The sequence below is a fragment of the Solanum tuberosum genome, unplaced genomic scaffold (genome assembly GCF_000226075.1).
Source record: "Solanum tuberosum cultivar DM 1-3 516 R44 unplaced genomic scaffold, SolTub_3.0 scf00271, whole genome shotgun sequence".
Classification (NCBI taxonomy): Eukaryota; Viridiplantae; Streptophyta; class Magnoliopsida; order Solanales; family Solanaceae; genus Solanum; species Solanum tuberosum.
The window spans coordinates 780,729-808,655 of NW_006239192.1; the positions used below are offsets into that span (position 1 = coordinate 780,729).

The 27,927-nt window shown below is 32.8% G+C and overlaps 4 protein-coding genes across 4 annotated transcripts; all 4 read left to right on the plus strand.

Annotated features, from left to right (window-relative positions):
* Positions 1–4,795: 4,795 nt before the first annotated feature.
* LOC107057655 (probable xyloglucan endotransglucosylase/hydrolase protein 23) lies at positions 4,796–6,039 on the plus strand. The gene is made up of 3 exons (XM_006358197.2): positions 4,796–5,115; positions 5,213–5,406; positions 5,493–6,039. The coding sequence occupies exons 1-3, from the start codon at positions 4,846–4,848 to the stop codon at positions 5,887–5,889; spliced, it is 861 nt and encodes a 286-aa protein (XP_006358259.1). The 5' UTR covers positions 4,796–4,845; the 3' UTR covers positions 5,890–6,039.
* Positions 6,040–9,245: 3,206 nt separating this feature from the next.
* Positions 9,246–10,644, plus strand: LOC102598420 (probable xyloglucan endotransglucosylase/hydrolase protein 23). The gene is made up of 3 exons (XM_006358196.2): positions 9,246–9,544; positions 9,635–9,828; positions 10,170–10,644. Exons 1-3 carry the CDS (start codon positions 9,269–9,271, stop codon positions 10,564–10,566), a joined length of 867 nt encoding a protein of 288 aa, XP_006358258.1. The 5' UTR covers positions 9,246–9,268; the 3' UTR covers positions 10,567–10,644.
* Positions 10,645–12,786: 2,142 nt separating this feature from the next.
* Positions 12,787–13,992, plus strand: LOC102599527 (probable xyloglucan endotransglucosylase/hydrolase protein 23). Its single transcript, XM_006358200.2, has 3 exons — positions 12,787–13,101; positions 13,200–13,393; positions 13,487–13,992. The coding sequence occupies exons 1-3, from the start codon at positions 12,832–12,834 to the stop codon at positions 13,881–13,883; spliced, it is 861 nt and encodes a 286-aa protein (XP_006358262.1). The 5' UTR covers positions 12,787–12,831; the 3' UTR covers positions 13,884–13,992.
* Positions 13,993–16,110: 2,118 nt separating this feature from the next.
* Positions 16,111–23,229, plus strand: LOC102599853 (uncharacterized). The gene is made up of 4 exons (XM_006358201.2): positions 16,111–16,266; positions 16,344–16,476; positions 16,859–16,938; positions 22,965–23,229. The coding sequence occupies exons 1-4, from the start codon at positions 16,150–16,152 to the stop codon at positions 23,091–23,093; spliced, it is 459 nt and encodes a 152-aa protein (XP_006358263.1). The 5' UTR covers positions 16,111–16,149; the 3' UTR covers positions 23,094–23,229.
* The last annotated feature ends 4,698 nt before the right edge of the window (positions 23,230–27,927 follow it).

Genomic DNA, 27,927 nt, shown 5'->3' on the forward strand with positions numbered 1-27,927 from the left:
TGAAAAGGAGGTCCAAAATGAACAGCCTAAAGCCTAAAAAATACTCTCTCTGTCCCTATTTATTTGTCCATTTTTCACTTTATAGTTGTCCCTAATTACTTATCCATTTTGACAAATCAAGAAAAAATATATTTTTTTAACTTTTTGAAAATATTAATTTTTTAATTCATCCACTTCATAATTAATAGGGGTAAAATGGTAAACTCACTATGTCAATAATTATTTTTTAAATAAATGTGTTAATTCAAAAGCAGACAAATAATTAGGGATAGAGGGAGTAAGATGGAAAACAAAAAAATCTAGATTTATCGTCTACATCTTCTTTGCATTTAGAAAAGTAACTCTTCACCTTCTATATATCACTCATGGCAGCATCAAGTTCTTTTAACTTAGTCCTATCTCTGATGTATCTTAATTCATCAATACGTCGAGTATCTCCCTTATAACGTTTGTAAAAAGTCGATTCATCTATCTACCTTCCCACATCTAATCGTCTTTATTTTTTACTTTCAAATCTTAAGAATGGATACAGGGCCGGCTCTGTGGTTTGGAAAATAAGGCCTTTGCCTTAGGCCCCAAATTTCGGGGCCCCAAATTTTTATCAAGAATAAATTATGTCCTAAAATTTTTATAGAAAAAATTGATTATTTATGATAAAAGGTGTAATTTTTTTTAAAATAAATTATTTTATCCACTTTAACATTTTTTGTATTGTGTTAAAAATAAGAATTAATAGTGAAAAGTGTTGAACAAAGTGAATTACAAATTCTTTTTTATTTCTTTTTAAATTTTAGTTTCAAGCATTACTACAAGCATATTAAAATGAGGTATACCAAGTCATCAACTTTTTGAGTCAAATTCTATAGTTCTAACTCTTATCTTTATTTAATATTTATCAACTTATCACTTATAGCATTATGTTAACAATACATATAATAATTGCCTCACTTAAATGATGTTTTTCAATGTTGAGTTGATAAAATCTTATCTAAAACTAGTAACTGAAAAAATAATATATACTATTAAATACTAATGATTTTCATCTAAATAGTATAAGAAAAATAATTTTTGAATAAATACGTATATAAAGTTTAGTTATATTTTAGGCCGCGAATTGAAATTTCGCTTTAGATCTCCAATTACGTTGAGCCGCCCCTGAATGGATAACAAGTTTCGGTGGTCCTCCATACTCGTACTACCTCATGTAAATTGATCTTTCCTTTGTTTTTCCGCATATGACCTCCAATTCACCTTTGATTCGATTGAAGTTTTTATGTGTTCTTGATAGATTCAGCTCCATGCGCCGTTGTGTTAATTGTGCTATTTTTTGTCCTTTCACAAAATCATGAATAAAATAACATTGTTTATTGCTTCTCTTGAAAGCTATCATAATATAAATATTGTTGTTTGTGGTTGATTGGAGAATTACTATTCAACTTTATATAATTGGAGATTAGAGGTGAAATAAAGAGTGTTTGAAGAAGACATTCTCTATTTTACACTCCAAATATAGAGACTGAAGAGTGAAATAAAGAGGGTTGGAAATAGATTACAGTAGAATGAAAACGAATTTGCATCGTTTCAAATTATAGAGAATGAATAGTAAAATAGAGAGGGTTGGAGATGGAAGTACAGTAGAATGAAAGTGAATTTGCATCATTTCAAATTCCTATCTTAATTGATGAGAAGGCGGGAGAAAAGGCTAAATATTTAGGACCCGTTTGACCATAAATATATTTGGGAAAAACTTGAAAATGGTGTTTGGTTATACAACTTGCCACTACTTGATAAATATAGTTTTCAAATATCCCAAGTTTTCAAATACTAAAAAAAATTAGTATTTGGCTAAGTTCTAATATTTGAGAATTTTTAAAAATTTAAAAAATACCCCAAACTTTATATTTTATAAAAAAACACCCATCATTTATTAATTCCAACTACTTCCTCTGTCCCAATTTATGTGACTTACTTTCCTTTTTAGTCGGTCCAAAAAATAATGACACATTTTTATATTGAGTAACAATTTAACTATAAATTATCTATTTTATACTTAATGAAAACCACAAGTTTTAAAAGTCTTTCTTTCTTTCTTAAACTCTGTGCCGTGTCAAACTACCTCACATAAAATGGGACGGAAGGAGTAATATTTATCTATCAAATTACTCCATTAATAACTTATAACCAGATTGAGAAAAAAAGAACAATTTATTTTTAATGAGTTATAAGTAATTCTGAATCAGTAACAAGTTTGAGTGTGCAATTAAGGTATTGCTCTTTCCCATATTGCTATTTTGTTGTGGTTAATTCTTATCAATTATGTTCTAGGGTTATTTTTTTTAATGAACACGTTCATTATAAAATGATAATACAAAATTAAAGGTTTTTTTTTTTTGAATTATGGATATAGATCATATTTTTTGAAATAGTCAAATATTTCTTTCAAATTTATGGGCAAGCGCATGGTGAAACTTCACCTAAAAATGATTTGCCAAGCATATTTGGGAATTTGGAGTCAAACGCTAGCTCATACTTAATTATATAATTATATTTTTGCAATAAAAATATATATTTATAATTACACTATAATTACATTATGGCAAATAAGCAAATCATTATAATTACTATACTATATAATTACTAGGTTATACTCCCTATAGTTCATATTAACTAAATTTTTGAGAGAATGCACCCCATTAAGAAAAATAATTTAGGACATAAATTGAACTATCACTTTACATTTTTGACCTTTTAGTTATTCTCAAATTATTTTAAAAAATAGAAATAATTTAAAGCAAAATTATAAATATGAACAACTAACTCTCTTAAACTTATCACCTATGTAAATGAAATGCAAATATAAAAGAAATTTCCTACAACTCTCTTATATATTGAACAATTAACTTATTTTAAACATTAAATAAAGACTAAAAAATCAATTATTATGATTTGAGGAAGTATAATTATACAAATTTCAATCATTACGTGACCTTCTGAAAAAAAAAAAAACCCTGGGCTAAGACACAAGTGCCATTCATTCATTGTTTTTTTTTTGTTTTTTTTTGTTTTTTTTTTATTCTTTTTCTTTATCTTTTCTTTTGATTCGATTTCGAATTTAATTCCAAATATTTAAAATATATTAATTTCAAACATATATCAAAATAAGTAAAAAAACTAAATAAAATATTAAAAAAATTAAAACTTTAAAATTAAAGGGCACTTTTTTGAATATATATATATATATACACGTAAATTTTTAAAAATAATTAAAAGTGAAAAGAGAAAAAAAGTTTAATGTGAGGAGAGAAATAGATATTTTACAAATAAAGAAATGAAATAATTAAATATTTATAATTTTTAATGTCAATAATTATGTGTATTAACTCATTATAAAATGACCAATTAAAAAAAAGACATGTGTTTCTCTATGCCATGTCAGCATCTAGGGTGTATTTATTTTATTTTAAAATAATTTATTAAGATAATAGAACCACAGTTAAGTTTAGATGTGACGTTGAAATTTCGAGTATAGTTCAATGTAGGGGTGAAAAAACGGAACAACAATCGAGAAAAGAAACCCAACTAGTGGTTTGGTATTGAAAATTCTTTTTTGAACATATTTGGGTTGGGTTAGTTTTAACTTTAAAAAGTCAGCCCGAGTCCAAATCAACTCAACATTATATATATAATTTTTAAAATTTATTTTATACATAAAAGTAGATTTTTTCTTATACTTGTTTATAGTTTTTATCTTTTAACATATTATTTCAGTTTGATTTAAAATTTTGAACAGTCTAATAAATATTGTAATTCATTATTTTCTTAATAAATCCACCAATTTATACTATTTCTAATATTCTCGACACCATATAGTGCAGGGAAACTTTTATTTTGTTCTTGTTGTTTGAGGATGGAGAATGATGGTTGACAAAATATTGAATGAAGGAAATGCAAAATGCACTACGGAAAGTGTACATGATAAACAAATGAAAAGGCCAATCTGAAAAATGAAAATGGTGCAAAATTTACACGAATGTAGGAGTAGTGTGGGATTAGATACACATCTTGATTTGAAATTTGTTAAAGACCAGCTCCAGCTGATTGGTCCACAGATAATATAGCCACGGGATATAACCTCTTCCTAGTCAAATACCTTAAGGCGGTTCTACACCCAACTAATACAATGTAGGTACACTTGAATAAAAAACAATACATTAAAGTTGAACTAGTTCCAATGAAAATGATAATGTGAGACTAACCAGGGTTGTAATGGATGTGAAAGTGGGCAAAACTCTCACATTGGTCGAAAAATTGACTGATGGTATCTTTATATGGATTTGAGTAATTTTCCCTTCATAAGCTAACTTTTGAGGTTGAGTTAGACTCAGATGACATATTTTTAAATGATATCAGATTCAGGTTCATCCCCGTTTAGGCTTTCGTTATATGGACTTGAGCAATCCTCCCTCATAAATTTTGAATTCAAATCTTTTTGAGTATGAAGTCACCTTTGTTAGAAAATATTTTACCCCAATGTAAAACTTTCCAATGCAAACTCAAATTTAACCGAGTTTCAATGCGACTAGACACTACCATTTATGGGTTGTCACATAGCTTTGATGGCATCATTTTTTTCCCCTGTTTCCAGCTCAATATACACTCAATCTTTTTTTCTTACTTTCTGTTTTACTTTGAACCTTCCTCTTTATTTCCTCAAGCCTTAGACCCCACACGCTCTAGCTACTTATTTGTTGGTGAGGTGGGGGTGGTATAAACCCTTATAAAACCCAATCTAGCTTTCCAACTCAAATTCATCCAACAAACATTGAAATCTCTTAAGAATTAAACATGGCTTCTTCTTCTAAGTTAGTACTTGTAATTTGTTTTATGATCAGTGCTTTTTGCATTGCAATTGGGGCCAAATTCGATCAAGAATTTGAGATAACATGGGGTGATGGCAGAGCAAAGATACTCAACAATGGGGACCTCCTAACTCTCTCACTTGACAAAATCTCTGGCTCTGGTTTTCAATCGAAGAATGAATATCTCTTTGGTAAAATTGACATGCAGCTCAAACTTGTCTCTGGAAACTCTGCTGGCACTGTCACTGCTTACTATGTAATTCCCTTAATTTCTTTTCTTATATAATTTTTGAGCTATACATGTTTATTGAGTTGAAATGAAATTGAACTTCTTTTTTGAAAATTTATTGCAGTTGTCATCACAAGGACCAACACATGATGAGATAGATTTTGAATTCTTGGGAAATCTAAGTGGTGATCCTTATACTCTCCATACTAATGTATTTAGCCAAGGCAAAGGAAACAGAGAACAACAATTTCATCTATGGTTTGACCCTACTGCTGATTTCCACACTTATTCCATCACTTGGAATCCACAACGCATCATGTAAACATTCAATCTTTCTTCAAATCTAACACATTCTTTTAAGGATAAATCTTGATTTGGGGTTCTCTTATTTTTTGATTGAACAGATTCTATGTGGACGGAACGCCGATTAGAGAATACAAGAACAGTGAATCGATGGGAGTTTCATATCCGAAGAACCAAGCAATGAGGATATACTCGAGTCTTTGGAATGCAGATGATTGGGCTACAAGAGGAGGACTTGTCAAGACTGATTGGAGCCAAGCACCCTTTAGTGCTTCTTACAGAAACTTCAGTGCTAATGCATGTATTCCCAGTTCTTCATCTTCTTGCAGTTCCAATACTACAACTTCAACAAGCAATTCATGGTTGAATGAAGAGTTAGATAACACAAGTCAAGAGAGGCTCAAATGGGTGCAGAAGAATTACATGGTTTATAATTACTGCACTGATTCTAAACGATTTTCACAAGGATTTCCAGCAGATTGTGTTCAGAACAGCTAAGCATTTACAGTGAAAAATAGTGTATTCTTTTATTTATTGTACTGATTCTTTTATTGTTCTGCATCAACCAGAAGATGCATTAATTATTGAGGATTAGAAACATCTTATTATTGTATTGACAATGAAATAGATATATTCTTTTATAGCTTAGTGTTTTGGATATGAAAAATTATGCTACTACAGCTCTTTTGCAAAGTACAAAAGAGGTGAATTGGCATCATTTTTAAAATTCCTATCTAAATTGATGAGAAGGCGGGAGAAAAGTCAAATTATTTAACTTAATTATGTAATAATATTTGTTTAATCAAATAATCCATTTCTAATTACCCTATAATTGATTATGACAAATAAAAAAATCGTTATAATTACTAAATTATATACTCCCTCCGTCCCATTTTATGTGAGGTTGTTTGACTCGACACAAAGTTTAAGAAAGAAAGGAAGACTTTTAAAACTTGTGATTTAAAATGAATGATATAAATTTGTGTGACGGTAAATCATTTCATTAAGGGCAAAATAGAAATTTTATAGTTAAATTGATAGTACTTAATATATAAATATGTCATTCTTTTTGGGATTGACTAAAATATAAGTAAGTCAAATAAATTGGGATAGAGGGAGTAATTATATAAACATCGAATGAATTAAATGCACTTTGGAAAGTGCACATGATAAACAGTGAAAAGCCCAATCGAAAATGGTAAGAAACTGACCCAATCTAATTTCCTCCGTCACAAAATATTGTATATCATTTAGAGCAACTTTCACATATAGCAAATAAAAAAATCATATTTGTATGCTATAGCAAAATTTGCATAATTGCGTTCCATAACAAACATATATATGTATAATTCGCTATACATATACAATTGAAAGCTGTCTATTTCGCTATACATATATACAAAAAGAAGCAATTGTATAATTCGTTGGCTCCTCTTCAGAATTGTATAATTTCGTTGGCAGGCCATTTGTATAAATTGTTGTTTAAGCCTTCTCGTTTGTATAAATTCGTTGACAAAAATATTTGTATATCAAAAATCGCTCTCTTTCGCTTTATACAAACATAAATTATACATTATACAAACATAAAACTGGGCAGGGGAATGTTTTTATTGTATAATTATAAGTGTATAGGATGAATATACATGTATTTGCATGTGTATATATAATTTTCTCGCGCTTTATACAAATAGAAACACAATTTATACAATTCTGTTGTATAAAACGAGAAAGAGAGAAAGGCAAAAGAGAACTGGGCAGAGAAATATTTTTATTATATAATTATAAGTGTATAAGACGAATATATATGTATTTGCATGTATATATACAATTTTCTCTCACTTTATATAAACAGAAACGCAATTTATACACTTCTGTTGTATAAAGCGAGAGAGGCGAGCACAGAGGGAGTGAGCGAGAGAGGAGAGTGGCGAGCGAGAGTTTGAGGGAGAGAGGCGCTGACAAACAGTTTGCTACATGACACAATTAAATCAAAATGTGATTATACCATTTAATTTGAATTAATAGTTAGCCATTATGTACAATTTTCCCTATCATTTATATGCCTTAATCAACAAATATCATATATTTAGTAAAATATCAAATGATTCACTCTTAATTTTAAATAGAGATATGACACAAGCATTCTTAGACTATGATCGAAATTTCGGAGAGACACATAAACTTAACTAAGGTTCTATCACCCCGAACTCATTTTTTGATATTTTTGTGCACCTTTTATGCTGACGTGACACCTTCAACCACCCAAGTTGACTGTGTTTGTACACATGTGTCTGCCATGTTTGTAAATGTTTTCTAAAATTTTTAAATTTGTTTTTTTTTAAAATATTTTTATTTTTTTTATCATATATTTAAATTAAGTTAATATATATTTTCTTACCTTGTATCTAAACTTTTTTTTTAAAACTTCATTCATTGTTTTTTTTCTTTTATTTACTCTTTTTATTTTCTTTGTCTTTCCTTTTGATTTGATTTCAAACATCTTGTATTTAAGATAAGTTAATTTCGAAGGGATAGCAAAATAAGTGAAGAAATCAAATTAAACATTAAAAAAATTAAAACGTTAAAATTAAAGGATGCTTTTTTTAAAAAAAAAAATAAGTATAATTTTTAAAAATAATTAAAAGTGAAAAGATAAGAAATTAATGAAAGAAAAAATATAAAAAGTTTAAAGTGAGAAACAAAATAAAATAAATATTTTACAAAGAAAGAAATGTAAATAATTAAATATATATAAGTTTTAATATCAATAAATAAGTGTACTAACTAATTATAAAGTTACCACTTAAAAAATTACATGTGTTTAATTTTGTTCACTCATCACTTGCCTTATAATGTATTTATTTCATTTTAAATTAGTTTAGAAGGTAATAGAACCCTTGTTAAGTTTATACGTATCTTTGAGATTTCAGTCATAAGAAAAAAGAAGAAGTCATATTCTAAGGATACTTGTAATTTTTAAATACCTCGATTTCTTTTAAATCCATCAGGTGATACCATTTCTAATCTGACCAAAAAAAGATACCATTTCTAATATTCTGGACACCATATAGTGCACGAAACTTGTATTTTCTTCTTGGTGTTTGAGCCTGGAGAATCATGGTTAATAAATATTAAATGAACGAAAATCAAATGCACATTGGAAAGTATACATGATAAAGAAATGAAATTAAAAAGGCCAATCGAGGAGCAAAAGTTACACGAATGTAGTAGAACTGTGGGATTATATGCACATCTTGAATTGAAATTTGTAAAAAGCCAGCTGGTTGGTCCACAGATAATATAGCCACGCTATATAATCCCCTGCTAGACAAATATTTTAAGGGGTGACTAAACCCAACTAGTAGAAATAATACAATGTAGGTACACTTGAATAAACAAAGGGAAACAATACACAAGTTGAAGTAGTTCGAATGATCAACGAGAGTTGTAGTGTAGTGATAAATACTTCTTCATTCTTAATTAGAAGTTTTAGATTCGAGTCTCCGGGGTATAGAGTCGCCTTTGTTAGAGAGCCTATTCGATTTGAGATTTTCCAATGCGAATTTAGATTTAGTCGGACTCCAGTTCCAATGAAAATGATAGTGTGAGGGTTGGAAAGACTCACCATATATGTATGGGCTGTCACTTAGCTTTGATGCCATCATTTTTAATCCTGTTTCCAGCTCAATATATGCTCAAATCTTTTTTTCCTGCTTTCGGTTTTACTTTGAACCTTCCTCTTTATTTCCTTAAGCATAACCCCACACGCTCTAGCTACTTCTTTGTTGCTGAAGTGGGGTGGTATAAACCCTTATAAAACCTCACTCCAACTCTAATTCATCCAACAAATTAAAGTTTGAAATCTTTAGAACTAAACATGGCTTTTTCTTCTTCTAAGTTAATACTACTTTTGATGTGTTTTATGATCAGTGCTTTTGGCATTGCAATTGCAGCCAAGTTCGATCAAGAATTCGACGTCACATGGGGTGATGGCAGAGCAAAAATACTCAACAATGGCGACCTCCTTACTCTCTCACTTGACAAAATCTCTGGCTCTGGTTTTCAATCCAAGAATGAATATCTCTTTGGTAAAATTGACATGCAGCTCAAACTTGTCGCTGGAAATTCTGCGGGCACCGTCACTGCCTACTATGTAATTCCCTTATTTTCTTTTTTCTTAAATGATTTTTGAGTTTATTGAGTTGAAATGGAATTGAACTTCTTTTTTGAAAATTTATTGCAGTTGTCATCACAAGGACCAACACATGATGAGATAGATTTTGAATTCTTGGGAAATCTAAGTGGTGATCCTTATACTCTCCACACTAATGTATTTAGCCAAGGCAAAGGAAACAGAGAGCAGCAATTCCATCTTTGGTTTGACCCTACTGCTGATTTCCACACATATTCAATCACTTGGAATCCACTACGCATCATGTAAGTAATTAAAGATTCGATCTTTCTTCAAAAATATGTGACTTTTTAAATCAAATCTTGATTTGGGGTTATCTTATTTTTGGTTTAACAGATTTTATGTGGACGGAACGCCCATTAGAGAATACAAGAATAGCGAATCAATGGGAGTTTCATATCCGAAGAACCAAGCAATGAGGATTTACTCGAGTCTTTGGAATGCAGATGATTGGGCTACAAGAGGAGGACTTGTCAAGACTGATTGGAGCCAAGCACCCTTTAGTGCTTCTTACAGAACTTCAAATCTAACACATTCTTTTGGGATAAACCTTGATTTGGGGTTCTCTTATTTTTTGATTGAACAGATTCTATGTGGACGGAATGCCCATTAGAGAATACAAGAATAGTGAATCAATGGGAGTTTCATATCCGAAGAACCAACCAATGAGGATATATTCAAGTCTTTGGAATGCAGATGATTGGGCTACAAGAGGAGGACTTGTCAAGACTGATTGGAGCCAAGCACCCTTTAGTGCTTCTTACAGAAACTTCAGTTCTAATGCTTGTATTCCCAGTTCTTCATCTTCTTGCAGTTCCAATACTACAACTTCAACAAGCAATTCATGGTTGAATGAAGAGTTAGATAACACAAGCCAAGAGAGGCTCAAATGGGTGCAGAAGAATTACATGGTTTATAATTACTGCACTGATTCTAAACGATTTTCACAAGGATTTCCAGCAGATTGTCTTCAGAATAGCTGAGCATTTACAGTGAAATTTTTTGTATTCTTTTACTTTTGATCTATAAAACTATTATATTGATTCTTTTATTGTTCTGCACCAACCAGTAGCAGAGGATTACAAACATCTTAATTTTTAGTTTTGTTACTGAGGGATCGTTTGGTGAAATTACACTGTGTGTTTGCCCCAAGTTTTCTTAGGAATATTTGACTATTTCAAAAAATATAATTTATTTCCATAGTTCTAAAAACTATTAAAAATATCCATAAATTTATATTATCTATTTATAGTGAATATGCTCAATTAAAAAATAACCTTATAACATAATTGATAACAATCAACAACAACAAAATAACAATATATGCAAGAGCAATACATTAATCACATATTCAAACTTGTCATTGATTCGGTTATAATTATAATCCATTAGAAACAATTTGTTCTTTTTTCTCAATTTTGTCACTGAAATTAGAATTCGGATTCTTCCGGAGGAGGTGGTAACAAACTGTTCCTTAATATAATTTTCCCACATTCTACGGACAATCTCTTCCCTACAAGCATTCATTGTTAGATTAGAAGACAGAGAAGACAAAACAATATTGTTACTCTGAGTCGATTGTTCGTCATCTTCATCAGTAACCATATCATCACGTTTATGTTCATTGAATATTTCATCACTGTTTTGATTTTCACGCAAAAGAATTATGTAATATGGCACAATCAACTACTACTTTCACTTGCATGCCTAAATCATAGTTGTTCATGTCTTGTTGTAGTATTCTGAATCTACTTTTCCACGCACCAAATGTTCTTTCAATTACATTACGCAAAGAGACATGTCTATAGTTAAATAACTCATTGTCATGCTTAGGCTCTCTTTCACTTTTCTTGTAGTCCTGCAAATAATATCACATTCCTTTGTTACTTAATAGATAGAGATGTTTAATATGATTGGTGAGCATGTTGTTTAATAGATAGAGGAGTAATCTTGTTATTTATTGGTAGTAATAGATAGATATGGTAGATACAAAATAATGGATTTTTTTTATAAAATATAGAAGTTTGGGGGTGATTTTTGAATTTTTTAAAATTCTCAAGTACTATAACTTGACCCAAAAACTAGTTTTTTTTAGTATTTGGAAACTTGAAATTCTTGACAAATATATTTGCCAAGTTATGTAGCAAAACACCGCTGGCCAAGTGTTTTCCAAATTTTTTCCAAGTTTTCCCAAGTTTTATTTGGGGCCAAACAGGTCCTATATCTCTTGTTATATTTTCGGTCTAAATATACCACCTTCTATTATACTTTTGGTCCAAATATTTCATTATACTTTGACTCAAATTTATTCTCGATCTTAACAAAACAAATATGTTTCAAGCTGAGAATCAAATAACTTGCTCTGAATTTTAAATAATTTGATTTCTTTTTAAATCCATTAGGTGATACCATTTCTAGTATTCTGGATACCATAAAGTGCAGGGGAACTTTTGCCTATTTTCTAATATTTTTGTTGTTTGAACATGGATGATCATGGTTAGTAAAATATTGATCAATGATCAAAATGCAAATGCACAATGGAAAGTGTACACGTTAAATAAATGAAATTGAAAGGGCCAATCGAGGAGCAAAAAATTACCCGAATGTATTAGGAGTACAGCCGGATTAGATGCATATCTTGAATTGAAATTTGTAAAATGTTAGCTGTTTGGTCCACAGATAATATTGCCACGGGATGTAACCTCTTGCTACTCAAATACCTTAAGGCGGTACTGTAGGTACACTTGAATAAACAAAGGGAACAATACACAAGTTTAACTAGTTCCAATAATAACGAGAGTTATGGTGGAATGGTAAATATTTCTTCATTAAATTTCAAATTAGAGTCTCACCTTTGTTATAGATCCTTTATCCTCCAATGTGGGTTTTTTCAATGCAAATTCAAATTTAGTGAGGCTTTGATATAAATACCGAACACCAAATTATAAAAAAAAACAAAAAAAACTAGTTCCAATGAGAATGATAGTGCGAGTCTTGGAAAGACTGACCATATATGGGCTGTCACTTAGCTTTGATGCCATCATTTTTTATCCTGTTTCCAGCTCAATCTTTTTTTTCTTGCTTTCTGTATTACTTTGAACCTTCCTCTTTATTTCCTCAAGCCTATCCCCACACGCTCTACCTACTTATTTGTTGGTGAGGTGGGGGTGGTATAAACCCTTATAAAACCCCATCTAGCTTTCCAACTCCAATTCATCCAACAAACTTTGAAATCTTAAGAATTAAACATGGCTTCTTCTTCTAAGTTAGTACTTGTAATGTGTTTTATGGTTAGTGCTTTTGGCATTGCAATTGGAAACACGTTAGATCAAGAATTTGAGATAACATGGGGTGATGGCAGAGCAAAGATACTCAACAATGGCGACCTCCTTACTCTCTCACTTGACAAAATCTCTGGCTCTGGTTTTCAATCGAAGAATGAATATCTCTTTGGTAAAATTGACATGCAGCTCAAACTAGTCACTGGAAATTCTGCTGGCACTGTCACTGCTTATTATGTAATTCCCTTAATTTCTTTTCTTATATGATTTTTGAGCTACGTGTTTATTGAATTGAAATGAAATTGAACCTTTTTATTTTTTGAAATTTATTGCAGTTGTCATCACAAGGACCAACACATGATGAGATAGATTTTGAATTCTTGGGAAATTTAAGTGGTGATCCTTATACTCTCCACACTAACGTATTTAGCCAAGGCAAAGGAAACAGAGATCAGCAATTCCATCTCTGGTTTGACCCTACTGCTGATTTCCACACCTATTCCATCACTTGGAATCCACAACGCATCATGTAAGTAGTTAAACATTCAATCTTACTTCAAATCTAACACATTCTTTTGGGATAAACCTTGATTTGGGGTTCTCTTATTTTTTGATTGAACAGATTCTATGTGGACGGAATGCCCATTAGAGAATACAAGAATAGTGAATCAATGGGAGTTTCATATCCGAAGAACCAACCAATGAGGATATATTCAAGTCTTTGGAATGCAGATGATTGGGCTACAAGAGGAGGACTTGTCAAGACTGATTGGAGCCAAGCACCCTTTAGTGCTTCTTATAGAAACTTCAATGCGAATGCTTGTATTCCCAATTCCCCGTCTTCTTGCAATTCCAATACTACAACTTCAACTAACAGTTCATGGTTGAATGAAGAGTTAGATAACACAAGCCAAGAGAGGCTCAAATGGGTGCAGAAGAATTACATGGTTTATAATTACTGCACTGATTCTAAGCGATTTCCTCAAGGATTTCCAGCAGACTGTCTTCAGAATAGCTGAGTATTTACAGTGAAAAATATTGTATAACTTTATGATCTCTAAAACTATTGTATTGATTCTTTTATCGAAGATTAATAAATATCTTAGTTTTCTACCAAATTCATATAAATAATGGAGAGGGATATATTCTTTTATACTTTGTGTTTTGGATATGAAAAACAATGGTCGCACAAGTTCATTTGATAAGCACAAGAGAAAGAAGTTGAATTTGCATCATAAGCAGTAAAAAGGTCGAAATATTTAAAGTCAATGTATTTAAATTGGTATTATTTGAAAACAAGGAAGGTTCCGCACTTTGTAGCACCAATCAGAATCATCTAATAGCTGGAGTGAAGTGATATTTTGGATAGGGTAATGATAAATGGCCAAAATATTTGGTTTGAATTTGATCAGAAATTTTAAAAGTCTATAATATTTTTTTTTTAATCAAATATATTGATCTTTTTTTATTTTTTAATTAAAAGATATAAAATTAAAAGAGTAAAAATGTTCAAATAGATAAAATAACATAGAGTGAAATATATTATTTTATCAGACTAAATTCTGGCCAAAAGGATATTACTGTATGATTTGATTTATCATTATATATCAAGACGTGTATGGAAAGTTTTTTGTATGAATTTGCTTTAATAATTAATATGCATGTTGTTCTAGCATTATAAAATACATTGTTTCTACTTAGAGCTAATTCACTTGAAAATAGTTTGGAGAGCTTTGTCTTTTGTAGGAATTAATTTATGTAACACACATAATGTAGTATTTTCTTCAAAATTTGCTATAGTGTGTTTAGAAAATGGAGTTATACTTTTTGGGACAGATGCTCTTTATCCTTTTTAGAGAACTATTTTGGATCGATATACACGACATAACTTGTGAAATATTATGACAAACATATACATAATTATATTGCAAAAAATTATTTGTTATTTTGATGACAACCATTTAACTTGTTACGCTTTTTATGACACAACTTATATGATATCATAATATTTATAAAAATATAAATTTATGTCCCATGATAAATTATTTATTATTTCAATATAAAGAATATTTACGACTACTAATTTTTTACTTAAACAGTTGAAGGAGCACCGCAAAATAAGAATATTTGGGTGAATGACCATTTTTTTTAGTCCAATTTAAATTCAGGCTCATAGGTCCAACCCAAGTTAGCTTAGCTTGTTGACCCTTGAGGCTGGGCCTGGGTTGGCTTCGTTGACCAACATAGTTTAAATCAAATTCATTAGTTAATAAAAAAGGGAATTTTCGCAAATAGCCACTATAATAAATTTAATTATGCTCCATAGCTATAGTTTGCATATTTACGGGTTGTAACTATAATTTAAGCTGCCTTGTTTGTATAATTCGGGGATGTGTTTGTTTAATTGAGCTACTTTTTGTATAAACTTGAAATAACGAATTTATACAAACACATATGAACTTTAAACAATTATACAAATTATATTATACAAAATATATTATACAAAATTTATACAAATTATATTATACAAATGTGCAAATTATACAAACTCGAAACCTCAGCCCATGTAATTATCACTGAATGTTGATCGTGAGTGGTAATTAACTAAAACTATAACTATAATGACTAATTAACTAGAATATATTTGCTTAACCATGTAATTTTTCCCAAAAATTAACTTTAAAAAGCTTATACTTAACTGTTGACAGATATTCCAGTTTTAAGTTTTTTTTTTTTTTTGGTTGTTTTGGAATGTCATCAATTTAATGGAGTTTCAAACCAATACTTCCATCCAAAATATTACTTATATGAATAGGGGATTACGTTTTAAAAAAATCTATTAAAAAAATGAAGGGCTAGTCCGCGTTAGCCTCCGGTGCTTTTATGATTGGGTTAGACCGACCATTTTAGAGTCATTTCAAATGAAAGATTAATCTGTCCTAATTCATCAAATTAAATTCCTTGACTTTTTTTTTTTGGTTTCCCACTTGTTCCGAACTCATATTAGAGCCTCAATTAAATTTGGATCGCACATTGCAAGACTCATTTGGGGTGACGCTCCCAATGTATCATAATTTTCTCCATACTCAGGACTCAAACTCTGATTAAAGGTGAAACAGTCCACCACTGCAACACAACTGATGTGACTTTGAATTGAGTTGGGCTGGTGTTTTAACAGCTCGATCTCTACTTATTGTGTATTTCTCCTCCATTATAAATTAGTTGCTACAACTTTTAGGCATATCTTCTCATGAACCAACCCTTTGAAAAAGACTAATATCAATCATGATGTCTCTTTTGTTTTCGTCTTCATCTTATCTCTCCTTCTTCTTACTTTTGGTCATCATCATCATTTACTTTCCCAGCCATCCATCTATTGCTCTCAGGTCACTACCTAACAAGGTACAATTCAACTTATAATTACAATTTGAAACTAGCTTGCTATTTTAAAAAATAACAAAATTATGCACATGCAACAGGCTGTATTAGAGGAGCTTTATTTTAGCACTGATTCGTCTCGTCTAGAAAACATGAGTCCTAAAGGAATCGCCAAAAGATCAATCCAAGACTTCCACAAAGAAAATAATTATGATACTAAAGTCACGTTTTCAGGTGCACTCTCTTACTCTTCATTCATTTCGGTTCATATGATATAATACTATTTGTAAGATATTCATTTCTAATCATGCATCACATAAATTAAAATGGAGCTTAACACACATGGTAAATAAAGACTATATTTGACAGACGACGACAATTCATTGTGTGTTAAGCTTTAACGTTTTTCAATCAATGCTTTCAATCATAGTTTATAATTTCCTACTAGAATATGAAGTTCTGAAATTTTCTAAAATATTTTCCTCCGTTTATTTTGTTTCTCAAGTCTTGTCCAAGTGGAATATGAATGTAGAATAATTTGGCCTTGCTTTCATTTCAACTGTTTGTTTCGTTAGTATGTATGATTTGCATGTTATTGATGGGATTGGACATGCAGGTAGTGAAATGATTGGCTCTGATTTGTCTCTATCAGCTTTGCCCCACGCAGTACGTTTGCTTAAGGCAGCAAAAACAAAGGTAATTAAATTCAAGAAAGTGTCTTTAATATAAGAAAGACATAATACATAAACATGCTTAATATATAAATATGTTTTTTTTTAAACTTGATTTCATGTGACATCTCTGTTCTTCAAGTTTAATTGAGAGTGCGCAAGTAAATACTTAAATTAGTATGAAGTTGAACAAATAGACACATGTGTCCTACATGATATAATACACATACGCCATGTAGGAACCTTGAACTAAAATGAACTGAAACAGAATTAACACAAAACCTCCATTAACAAGGAGCTAAGATAGAAGAAGAGAAAACTCTCATTGTTTGAGTTCAAAGACTAACTATTACAATGTTGAAAAGTACTATTTATAGAATCTAACTTCTAATCAAACTAACTAACTAACTTGAAAGGAATTAGTTGTAACAAACAATACAAAAGGTCTATACTACCCTTGAGCATCTTAGTGAAATAACTAACTCCTTAACTACTTTACACTCATATCTCATCACTCCCCTTCAAAGTTAGGTGGGGCAAAAAATATTCAAGACACCTAACTTGGATAAGAGATATTCGTGTTGATACTTTGATAGCCCTTTTGTCAATACGTCTGCAGGCTGCTCTTGTGTATGAAGGTAGTTAACTTTGATCAAACCTTGTTGTAATTTTTCCCTTATAAAGTGACAATCGATTTCAATCTGCTTTGTCCTCTCATGATATACCGGATTTGCAGCAATCTGTATGGCAGCTTTACTATCACTATACACTTTAACTGGTAGCTGCACTTCAACTTCTATTTCTCTAAGTAATCCAAGTAACCAAATTAACTCTGACACAATGGAGGCAAGGCTCCTATATTCAGCTTCAGCTGAGCTCTTGGAAACTATAGTCTGCTTCTTTGCCTTCCATGACACCAAGGAGTTCCCTACCTTAACCACATAGCCTGTTACTGATCTTCTGGTAAGTGGACAAGATGTCCAATCTGCATCACAAAATGCAGTGACTACTTCATCAGAAGAGCTAGGAAACAATAACCCCTACCCAAGTTGTTTTTTCAGATATCTCACTACTCTTATGGCTGCATCCATGTGAGATTTCTTTGGCTATTGTAGAAACTGACTTAGGTTTTGTGTGCTGAAAGACAAGTTTGGTCTTGTCATGTTCAGATACAATAGTTTTCCAATTGATCTATTAGAAAATCTTCAGGAGCTCCATGACTTTTCTCATGTTCATCATATAGTTTTGAGGTTAGTTTAACATTAACATCAATAGGAGTACCTGCAGGCTTAGCTGCTGACATCCCAACCTCAGTTATAAGTTCCAAAGCATACTTTCTTTGATGCATCAATATCCCTTCTGCTGACCTAGTGAACTCAATGCCCAGAAAATATTTCAATTCACCTAAGTCCTTCATTTTAAAAGCCTGCTGCAATTCCAGTTTTGTCTTCTCTATTAACTTTAAGCTGCTGCTTGTAATCATCATATCATCCACATATACTAACAACACAACAATGCATGTTTCTGACTTATTGACAAATAAGGAATGATCATATTGACTTTGTTTGAAGTTAAGAGTAGTAAGAGCTTCAGTCAGCTTATGGTTCCACTGCCTTGGAGCCTGTTTGAGCCCATATAATGACTTTGTTAGTCTGCATATCTTCTCCCCTTGACTAACAAAGCCTTGAAGGAGCTGCATATAAATCTCATCATCAAGATCATCCTGTAAGAAGGCATTGAACACATCCATTTGATGAATGTGCCAATGTCTTGAAGCAGCTAAAGACACCACTGTCCTCACAGTCACCATCTTCACAACAGGGTAAAAAGTTTCTTGATAGTCGATACCTTCCAGTTGACTATACCCCTGAGCAACTAGCCTTGCTTTAAACCTTTCTTTCTCTCTTGTGAACTTGTATTTAATCTTGTAAACCCACCTACAGCCAATAGGTTTCTTTCCTGGTGGTAGCTTAGTTATCTCCCAAGTCTTATTATTTGCAAGGGCTTGAATCTCAGTTTTCATAGCATCTACCCACCTAGTATCTGTCACAGCCTCTGAATAGGTGGTAGGTTCTCTAACTGAAGATGTAGCAGCAATGTATGACTGATAAGTACGAGAAAGATGACCATAACTGATATAATTGCACACAAGATATTGCACTTTGGAATGCAATTTTGAGGAAACAAAATCTTTGAGCCATGTAGAAGTATTTTTAGTTCTGGTAGATCTTCTGGGATAAGCTGGGATAACAGTTTCTGTGACTGCTGGAACTGGTTCCTCAACTGAATCAGAAACATCTGAAGAAACAATCTCAACATCTGGTAACACAGATGAACCTTCAAGACAGGATAGTTGATCATTGATAGAACTAGGTGTTTGGAAAAATTGAGTAGTGTAAGTATCAAATAGAACAGCTGAATCTGACAGTGGATTTTGAAACAAGGAATGTTTTTCAGACATCTTGATCTGTGAGAAAGGGAATAGATCTTCTCTAAATATAACATCTTTGCTAACAAAGAATGTTTTAGCAGTAAGATCAAATAAAACATAACCTTTTTGTGTCTCTGAATACCCCATATGAACTGCAGACTTAGATCTTGGCATCATTTTGTCATGTTCAACTAGATTTTTGGAAAGACACAGATATCCAATAGTTCTCAAATGTGTCAATCTAGGTTTACTTCCATATAATATTTCATAGGGACTTTGATAATTCAGAACACAACTAGGAACTCTATAAATGAGATATGCTGCAGCTAGAACATAATGCCCCCAATACTTCAATGGAATCTTACCCTGAAACCTCAATGCCCTTGTCACTTGTAGTAAGTGTCTATGTTTCCTCTCAGCTACCCCATTTTGCTGAGGGGTATAAGGACAAGACCTTTGATGAATAATACCCAACTCCTGAAACATTGTAGTACAAACATTATAGTACAAACTCAGTACCATTGTCAGATCTTATCACCTTGACTTGTTTAGCAAATTGATTCTTAACATACTGCAGAAAAACCTTTAATGCTACACATACATCAAACTTGTGTTTAAGTAAGAAGAGCCAAGTCATTCTGGAAAAATCATCAACAATGGTAAGAAAGTACTTATTTCCATCAAAGGTACCTGTATTGTATGGACCCCAAAGATCAACATGAATCAAATCAAAGCTGGTACAACTTTTGATACTACTAGATGGAAAAGTAAGTCTAATCTGTTTTGCATAGGGACATACTAAACATTTGGAGACCTTACACATACTATTGATATTCAAATCAAACAGCTTAGCTAGTACTACAAATGACACATGTCCAAGCCTTTGATGCCACAATTCCATATCAGATGGGACTTGAGCTACTGTCAATGCAGTATTCTTTTCATCACCTCCAGAACTTTGTGTATACAGATACCCTGCTTCTTTACCTACCACTCTCACCTTCCCATTGTAAAGCTCCTGAAGAACACAGAAGTTAGGGAAGAATGTAACTGAACAATCAAGTTCCTTTGTCAACTTACTTACAGACATCAAGTTATACTTGAATTCAGGTAAGTAAAATACATTTGAGATAACACTCATGTCTGTTAAGGCACAAGAACCAACATGAGTAACCTGCGTAGTATCTCCATTAGGCAGATGTATAATTTTAGGAATCTGTAATTTTGACACAGAACCTTTTATAAACATGTCCATCTGAGAAACCATATGGTTTGTTGCACCAGAGTCTACAATCCACACGTCATTATTCTAAAAAACAAACAAGGATTTACCTGCAGTGTGAGCAACAAAAGTAGTATTGCTCTCAGATGTTGCAGGGCCTTGGTTTTGTGTGAGACCTCTAAGAATATGGTCATATTGTTCCTTTGTGAATGTACAACCCTTCAGTAATTGTTTCACATCTATTTCTTCTTGACTTGCTGCTTTAAAAATGCTATTACCATCCACTCTTCCATGCTCACTTTGTGCAGTAGCAGACTTCAGATCCCATCCTGTTTCATGCACATTAGTATTCAAGCCATAAGAAAAATGAGCCTGACCTGAACCAGGATTGTTGGAGCCTGAAGGAACACCACCTTGAACCTTCCTTTTGGACTTGAAATCAGGAAGATACCCCACAATTTTGTAGCAAAATTCTTTACTATGACCCTTACATTTACAGAAATCACAAATGAGAAGAGAGTTCCTTTTAAACCTTTGATTCACTCTTGAAGTAGAACCAACAACAAATGATTTAGAATACATGGCCATAGGATCCATACTCTCAGAAGTCAGCCCCATATTGCTAATGTGTGAAATCACAACTTTTTGACTCTTATCCCCTACTATCATAGCATAAGCATGATTGACAGTTGGTAAGGGATTCATCATTAAAATTTGACTTCTAGCCTGGTGATATGACTCATTAAGCCCCATTAAAAATTGATACAATTTTTGTCTACTCAAGTGGTTTACAAACTCTTTCGACTTAGCACAATTACATCCAGGAGAAGGAATTACAGCCTCAAACTCATCCCACAAGGTCTTAGGTCTGGTGTAATACACAGAAACAGAAGCAGTCCCCTGTTGTAGCGATACAATGTCTTTATGAAGACTATAGGTTCTCGAACCATCTACCCTGTCAAATCTTTCTTTTAAATCACTCCAAACATGAGAAGCATTTGTAGCAAAAGCAATTCCACTCAGTAAACTTTTCGACACTGAGTTCATCAACCAGGACAGTACTACAACATTCATTCTCTCCCATTGTCCCCACAATTCTTCACTAAACATCTCTTTACTACAGGTTCCATCAATTAACCCCAGTTTATTGCGTCCTAACAATGCTAGTGTAATCGATCTATTCCATAGAGAGTAGTTCTCAATTCCAAGTAATTGAAATGAAATAAGATTTACTCCACTTAAATCTGTAGGACTGAGAAAAAGAGGATGATTGTAGTCAATACCTTGGCCAATTACAGAATTAGGTATCGACATTGATACACCTGTGTTTTCTCCATTGTTGCCTGGAATCGAGTCTGCAGCTGTTCTTCCATTCGTCATCCTGATTCACTGCTGATCAACAATTGTTTGCGGAAGCTAATCACTCACCAATTATCTAAAGATTTCACCCAAGACTTTGTGTAAAACCTATAGACCGACTGATGAACTGATGGATTGATGGATCTGTGAATCTGTAACTCGATTCTATAATCCTCAATCGAAATTGCCTATCACAGTAATCACTGTGTGTGGCTCTGATACCATGAACTAAAATGAACTGAAACAGAATTAACACAAAACCTCCATTAACAAGGAGCTAAGATAGAAGAAGAGAAAACTCTCATTGTTTGAGTTCAAAGACTAACTATTACAATGCTGAAAAGTACTATTTATAGAATCTAACTTCTAATCAAACTAACTAACTAACTTGAAAGGAATTAGTTGTAACAAACAATACAAAAGGTCTATACTACCCTTGAGCATCTTAGTGAAATAACTAACTCCTTAACTACTTTACACTCATATCTCATCAAACCTGAATGAATGTAATAAATAATATATACCCTGAATGAATGTAACAAATAATATTTTTATGAGCTAATTTTATCGACACCCACTTTTAAATATCTAATGAATCAAGGTGGACACCACATTTCATCAAGTTTGTTCAGTTCCACAAAATGAATAGCGCATGGAATTCTTGACCCTACTTATAAGCAAAAGAATCAACTACTCAGTACTACGTTAATGTGTATTTGTAAGCAAGCTCCGTATCTCTGATATGCACGAAAATATCAAAATCATATTTCCATAATTACATTAGTACTAAATAGACAAGCCATTTTAATTAGTCTTGATATCTAATTTGGAAAAAAAGAGGTAATTTAATTACCTGTCTATGTAAATGCCCTTGGAATCATATTTTCTATTTATGTATCAAACACCAGAAAATAAGCATCGAGAAAATATTTTCCTTAGTACGTACCAAACACACCTTTTAAGTGTGTATAGTACTGTTGTTAGATAATGTTAAATACGAAAACTATTGAGGTAACATGATTTGTTAATGGTTTTGTAGGGTGCAAGATGGTCAACAACTCATGAAATACACATTGCTTCCAAGAGTGGGAATAAGAAGAATTTATATGGAGACATTATAGAGATGGATTACGACCCACCACACCGTAAACCACCCATTCATAATTAATACAACAAATATTTATTTGTTTTCCAGTATACTATTACAGCATCACTCAACAGTATTTAACTATTTATCTCCTCTGTGGTAGCCTACCTCAATAATTAAATTCATATATAGATTTACGTTGAGATGTTTGTTTTCATTCAACTACATATGTACTTGGCTTCATAGAAATCATTTATAGTACATATATCTAGTTGCATTTTAAGACGTTACGTTCTTATAATGTGTTTTTATTTTTATTTCATATATATGATGATTATATCCATATAACTATCACTTTTTTCCACAAAAGTCATGTAATTATCTTTTTAAACATATGGCACACAACCAATATATTAAAAAAAAAAAATGGAAAACGAAAGTAGCCACATGAATTGGATGAAAGGAGTATAAGTTTTCTGAAATGTTACTTATTAGTTGATTAATATCGAAAAATGAAAAATGTCACATAAATTATCACTTATTCTAAACTGAACAAGAGGTCTGATGAAATTCATTTGTATACAGAAGTTTCCATTAATGGAGGAAACTCAGATCTAACCTAACTCAGATGAGGAGAGAGTTAGTTAAGCTAAGAGAAGAAGAATGTGAAATGAAAAAAATGTATTCAATCGTAATGAGTATAAGAAGCATCTAGCTACATTTATATACATAATGAAATCATCTAACTAATCTAGCTGAGCTGTACATTTCTCTAACCAACTAATCTGTAATAGCTACACCTCACTAATTGTACTAACAATAATCAGCTTAACTAACTAATTTGTGCCATGTCACTGATCCAAGTGAAACCTCCATGTCATCAATCCATGTGCTATCTCTTGTTATTCTCAACACTCCCCCTCAAGCTAGGTGATGCAAGGACATTGATCATTCCTAGCTTGTCTACAAGATAGTTGTGTTGTCCTCTCCCTAGAGCTTTGGTAAATAGATCAGCCTCTTGATCCTTTGAAGAAATATATTCAGTCTTGACCACTCCTTCCTGAATTTTGTCCCTGATAAAATGTAGATCAATTTCTATGTGTTTTGTCCTTTCATAAAAAATGGAATTTGCAGCAATTTGTATTGCTGACTTGCTATCACTCTGTAAAGTTACTGGTAATTGAACCTTCATATTCAACTCCTTGCATAACCCAACAAGCCATAATATTTCTGATACTCCTGATGCCATACTTCTATATTCTGCTTCTGCTGAACTTCTAAATATAGTTGTTTGTTTCTTAAACTTCCAAGAAATCAGTGAATCACCAAGCTTCATCAAATAACATGTTAGTGACCTTCTTGACATAGGGCGTGCTGCCCAATCTGCATCACAGAAACCTATGAGCTCATTCCACTGCTTTGAACTCATAAGAACACCAAGTCCTGGAGCATTCTTAATGTACCTCATAACTCTTGAGGCAGACTCCAGGTGAGACTTCTCTGGACAATGCATGAATTGGCTGAGTGTGTGCACGTCATATGATATATCTGGTATGGTCATGGTTAAATATAGAAGCTTTCCAATTAATCCCTGATATGGTCCTGCTTCCTCTAACTTATCATCTCCCTTTACTCCTATGTGATCATCTAATTCAACTGATGTTAGCTTTTGGTTAAATTCCATAGGAGTAGTTGCTGGTTTAGATCCTACAAGCCCCAATTCTGTGATTAACTCCCTAGCAAACTAACTCTGATTCATCAAGATGCCATGCTTTAACCTTGCGATTTCAATCCGAAGGAAGTATTTCATTTCACCAAGATCTTTTATCTTGAACCTGGACTGCAGTGCCTTCCAAAATGAGTTGATGATCATTTCCTGTTACTAAGAGGTCATCCACATAAACTAGTATAATCACCATTCTTGTATCCAGCTTCTATGTGAAGGTAACAACCCAGAAAACTAGTAATACCAAGCTAGAGCCTAACGGAAATTAGTAAGTGAAACTAGAGCCTAACGAGTTTGTTTTTGAGTTTGATGTGGGGTTTTAGGTTGTATATTGACTTCTCGAACTTAGACTGAGGGTTATAAGGGTTAAACGTCAAGGTACGACCCCCCAAGGACCAACCAAGGGTCCTTGAGAGGGACCCTAAAGCCTAACCCCAAGGTTGCCCCTAAGAGCAAAAAGCTATCAAAATGTGTGACCTACGGATGGCCATCTACGGTCAGTAGATGGACCCATGCCCCATAGGTGGGAGTCGTGGGTCAGGCCCCAAGGTGAGGAGTTGCAGCCACCATCCACGGACCTGTAGGACGGGGAGTCAATGCACCCACAGTTCGTAGGTCCAAGGGCGTGGATGGCACCTGTGATGTTGTCCAAAATCTCAGCCAAGGTAAGTGGTTTCCAATTAATTCCTTTTTAATTAGTTTTCATTAAGGGTCATTTTATATGGACTTATTACACCTATATAAGCTATTTTTTGTCATTAAACACTTAATTAATTCATGATAACCCAAGACCCCAAATCAAAATCCAAATACTCTCCTCACCAAAATCTTCCCTCTAGAAACCTTCATTGAAGAACAAGGAAAGAGATCAAGTAGAGCTTGAAGAAAGGATCTTTACAAATTTGGTTGGATTCTACACTTAAGGTATTGGAGTTTTCATCCTTGGGTAGCCATCACCCAAGGAACCCCTTCAAAAGTTCTTATCTCAAATCTAGAAAACTCAATTAGTTAGGGTTTCAACTCAACCCCATGGATTCCTTTCAAAGTTGCTTTTAAAGGTTGAATTATGCTTGTTTATGAAGGTTGAAAGTTCATTCTCGCCTAAATGAATCTATGAGCTATTTTATGAGTTGTATTGAATGAAGGGAAAAGTATTCCTTCACACATGTAAATGCAATTCAAGACTAATTATGTATAATTTGGAGAATAATGCTTAGCACCGAGTGGATATGATAAATGAGGTAGATGCTCTCCCGTCAATACAATAGGCCGGGTCATCTAGATTATTCTCATGAGATGTGTAACAACCCGAGAGCACCCCCTAGCCGTTACCCGCGTATTCGACCTCTCGGAGGTCTTATACAAGCCCTTAACATTCTTCATAACATTTATCATAGAAAAATAGCGGAAAATTTAAAACTTTTCCATAATATAACACAAGACTTAAATGTCACCTCACTTAAACCTTTAATACAAAATTGAAGTACTAAGTCTCAAGGTAGCCATCTTAAAACACGACTACAACACAAGAGGGACATAGCCCTTACAATACAAAAGAAACTACTATCTAATACATTGAACTTAAGGAAATTCTTTAACATAAAGGTCCTTGAATCTTTAAGGACACACCCGAACTTGGGAATAGTAAGCCAAGCTCATCACTTCTAGGAAGGCCCTTTAGCTACCACCACCTACACTTGGTGTAAAAAGATGAAGAAGAATGGTGTTAGTACAAGAATGCACTAAGTATGATAACTATACAAAACATGCTTTTAAAAGGACATTTAGTTGGAAACCATGCATCATGCCTTTTTAGAGAAACTTCAAGAACATTTAGTACAATAGGAACAATATAAACCACATACATCATCATACACATGGAAACCATTCATAATAGCACATAGAGCCACTTATAACATTTTAGGCACATTCAATGCATACAATACATTAGCTTTCTCTTTATCTTAACTCCTTTCTTTAAGCAATGCTTAGGAAATACTTGGTGCAATGTATCACCTTAAGGTTACCAAGGGTGAACTTACATATAGCCTTCATCAACCCAACCATATATATTCATAGAGTCACAAGCACACCATAAGACATAGTCTTCACATAGGAACCATCACCTAAGACAACCCCCAAGTCACACTAGTGCAATGTGCAAGTAGCATCCCATAATACTACTCACACCAAGTGTTCCTAGGAAGCCACCATAGACTAGGCACATCATATTCAACAAGTCATAATATCTTCATTTAACATTAGACATAAGACCAACATACTTCATAACATCATATATGGACTCATTCATTTACTACATCATTAGTCATAACCCATTTAGTCTTAGAGTCCGCTTGTGCAATGCATAAGTAGGGTCCATAGTCCTACCTACAGTAAGTAACTCTTCAAGAAATCATGACTAGAGTTCATATTCTTATCTTAGTTCATTTCTTAACTTTCGGGAGACATTGCCATAACCGACATAGACCATGTGAGCTTACATGAAATCCAGTGTCATACTCCTACACCGAAAAGAGAGGGTACTACTTGCCAAGGTAGGACCTACATATATAATAGCTATCTAGTGGATCCACTAAGCTAAGATCTACGGGGGCACGTAGTTATGGAACAAGGAGATTGTTACTAGAAACCTTGACTTACTAGGCGTGGAGGTTTCCATCTCATCAGACAACATCTATGTTGGGAACCCAGACTTGCTAAACGTGAAGGTTCTCTTGTGGGAAGCCGGACTTGCTAAACGTGAAGCCCCCATTCTCATTTTTCATGTTCACTCGGTGCTAACCTCCAACTCCCATTTTAATCATCTTTAAGCCTTTATTTAACATAGTTAATAAAGTAGGCTTTAGGGACTTAATCCCTCATATCATATAGCTCAAAGATTTCTAAGATGAGAATGAACTTTCATGATAGAACCTACATTATGTGAGAATGACCTTTCACATAGTCATACCATATTCATAACATAGTTTAGTTTAGAGTACAATTGAGGAAACCTTTCAAGAGACTCACTTTCACTAGATTATCATAACCTGATTCATTCATTCATGTGTATGTATACATATGTGAGAAAGCCTTTCACATAAACACCTTCATACAACACATATTCATACCTTGCTAATCAAACACTTTGCATGCATAATAAGATGTAAGGGTGCATATAAGACTTAA